At 38.3% G+C, this 3,140-nt stretch overlaps 1 protein-coding gene across 1 annotated transcript in view; it reads left to right on the top strand.

Moving 5' to 3' along the window:
- Positions 1-1,670, top strand: part of LOC102829762 (golgi-associated plant pathogenesis-related protein 1-like) — a 10,707-nt gene extending 9,037 nt beyond the window's left edge. Inside the window, exon 2 of the mRNA XM_006872151.1 lies at positions 1,608-1,670. Coding sequence (XP_006872213.1) covers positions 1,608-1,670 — 63 coding nt within the window. The remainder of the gene's footprint in view (positions 1-1,607) is intronic.
- The last annotated feature ends 1,470 nt before the right edge of the window (positions 1,671-3,140 follow it).

The following is a 3,140-nucleotide window of genomic DNA, read 5'->3' as shown; positions in this document are numbered from 1 at the left end:
GCAGAGGCCACGATGCCTGTAGTCCCAAGCCTGCCTATCAGTGATGTATCCACCCTGGCTTTGGGGTGCCTCTTTGTCTCTCTCTTTGTCTCCTTTGTCTCTTTCTGTGTATTCTTGATATATATGAATCGCCGTCAGGTATCCTCTCCTCGTGAACTGAACCCCAATGTCGAGGCGGGTCCCCGACAGGTTTAATGAGACATGCAAAGGGGATTCAAACAGGTTCATAGGAAAATGGAATTAAAAGACCTAAATGTTAATGCTAAAAATATAAAGTTCCTAGAAGATAACATAAGGACAATACCACGCATAAACAAAAGGAGATAAATCACACAACCAAAATCTCTTAAAAATTAAATATGTATGCTTACCTAAAGAGTAAAACAAGAATCTACAGACTAGAGAAAAAATATTGGGGAGTGACATATCTGAAAAGGGTCTAAGCTCCCAAATATTCAGAAAACTTCAACAACAAAAAGACAACCAAGTGAAAAAAAAAAAGGGCAAGGAAATGAACATACACTTCACCAAAGAGGACATTCACATAGCCAGCAAATACAAAAAGATATTTGTAATCCTTATCTACTAGAAATACAAAAAAAAAACAAGAGCCACCATCGCAGCTCTACAAAAATGGCTCTGATTAAAACAAATACACACAGATAATAACAAATGCTAGTAAGGTTATGGGAAAATTGGAAGATTTTATCCATTGCTGATGAGAATGTAAAATGAAATAACCACTATGGAAAAAGTAATCCCAATCCTACATAGATCTTCAAGATCTAATAGCAGTGATATGATATACACGGTTGTTGTTGTTGTTATTAACTGCCGTCAAGTCAGTTCCAACCCATAGCAACCCAGTATAAGGGTTCTGAGGAGTGGCTGGTGAGCTTGAACCTTGCAATTCAAGCAACTTTGCAGTCTAGTGCGTTAACCCGTAGCGCCACACCAGGACTCCTAGACACATAGACACATGCAGTAAGTTACACATAGCAAAAAGACAGAAACAACCTGAGTGCCTATCAACAAAAGATAGATTAACAAAATGTGGTATATCCTATATATAATGGAATACAGCAGTTATAAAGAATAATGCAAATCATCTTATAATACAGATGAATCCAGAGGACATTATACTAAATAAGATAAAGGTTGTTGTTGTTGTTATGTGCCGTGGAGTCGGTTCCGACTCATAGCGACCCTGTACAGGGTTTCCAAGGCTGTAAATCTTTACGGGAGCAGAAAGTCTCATCATTCTCCTACGGAACAGCTGATAGTTTCGAACTGCTGACCTTGCGGTTCACAGCCCGATTCGTAACCACTACACTATCAGAGCTCCTTGATATAAACTTTATATATAAATATATGTTTTTGTTGTTGTTATATGCCGTCGAGTCGGTTCTGACCCATAGCGACCCTGTATAGGGTTTCCAAGTCTGTAAATCTTTATGGAAGCAGAAAGACTCATCTTTCTCCCCTAGAGCGGCTGGTAGTTTCGAACTGCTGACCTTAAGGTTCGCAGCCTGACTCGTAACCACTATGCTACCAGAGATCCATATATATACATACATGTTTAAGTTTTACTGACTTTGCTTCTCTAGAGAATCCGTCCTGAACCAGGCACAAATATGGATCTTTTCCAAATTCTTAGCATAGACGACTGAGAACCTCCAGCGCTACATCACTTTGTTGAAATATTTCAATTTGTGTTCCATCTATTCATAAGAAACCTTTATTAAATAAAAATATCAACATGTGAAACTACTGCTTCTCAACATAACCTACACTTAGGTCTATCTATTTCTGGAGGTGGTAATGCCATCTCTTAAATCCTTCCCCAAAAAGTGGTATTGATTTATATCACCCACATCAAGATGGCAATTTTGGCATCCTTGAGGGAGTCAAATCATGTTCATTGACAATATTCTTTGAGTTTGGGGAGCTAAAAGAGAAGTCTGAAGAGGCATGATCAGGGCTATAGTGTAAATGGGGTTAAGGTTTTCCATAAAATTCTTGTAGAACAGTCTTTGCAAAGCTCCTCAAAGACTGAGCAGGCACATTGCTGTGACAGAAAACAAATTCTTCAGCATAACTTTCCTGGCCTTTTTCTAAAAGCAGTTTTCAATTTTCTTACACCATCTTCCTCTTTTTTAAAAAGCCCCTGTGACTGTCCTGTGTTCAAGAAAATCGATTAAAATTACCCCTGTAGAATAAAAACAAAAACAGTTGCTGACCTGAGCAGACCTCTCTGCCTTAAATTGAACTGGCTTAGAAGCGACTGTTTTGACAGGATTTTGCTCTCTGGATCGTATTAGTACATTCAAGATTATAAACTTCAACCTTGGTTAAAAGACCGATGGAACAATCAGCTGTTTAAGTTAGCTGATCTTCATGCAATTCTTTTGGTACCAATCGAGCCAAAAATTTACTGAGCCCAAGATGTTTGCTTAAAATTGAAAACGCCAAGCCATATGCAATCCCAGGTTCAACAATGGTAATGATACAGTCTTCATTCACCAGTTTCTCAACTTTAGTCACAGTTTCTTAATTCATCAAGGTTAACGATCTTCCCACTCTTGACTCATTTTTGAGGTCTTCGTGGCCTTCACAAACACTTTATGTACCTAAAAACTTGTTTTATTTGGGGCAGCATTCTGGTGAACTTGTTGCAAAGCTTCAATGATTTGGGAAGATATCTACATAAATTTTGTTAAAAATCTGACTTTAGCTCTGATCTCAAAGTAGTTGTTTTTTTCCCCCACAGCATAAAAAGTATCCTTTTTAAAGGCACCCTAACAAGACTACTGTTGTTGAGTGCTGTCAAGTCGGTTACCACTCATAAAGACCCTTTATAGGATTTCCAAGGAGTGGCTGGTGAGCTTGAACCATCGACCTTGCAGTTCAAACTGATCTTGCAGTCCAGCGCATTAATCCACGGCACCACACCAGAACTCCCTAACAAGACGAAGACACCTATATTACCAAAATAACTTATCTACAGCCACCCACAGACCACAGAGACATGTTTAAACATGTCTTATTGGGAATAAGCCTCTGCATGTATGATCTGGAATTCTAATAGCAAAACTTTTGACTTATAAATAAAATATTGTAAACATTAAAAAGGTTGAATA

Source organism: Chrysochloris asiatica, unplaced genomic scaffold (genome assembly GCF_000296735.1).
Source record: "Chrysochloris asiatica unplaced genomic scaffold, ChrAsi1.0 scaffold00184, whole genome shotgun sequence".
Classification (NCBI taxonomy): Eukaryota; Metazoa; Chordata; class Mammalia; order Afrosoricida; family Chrysochloridae; genus Chrysochloris; species Chrysochloris asiatica.
The sequence above is the reverse complement of the archived record's forward strand: the minus strand, read 5'-3'. Positions and strand labels throughout refer to the sequence as shown.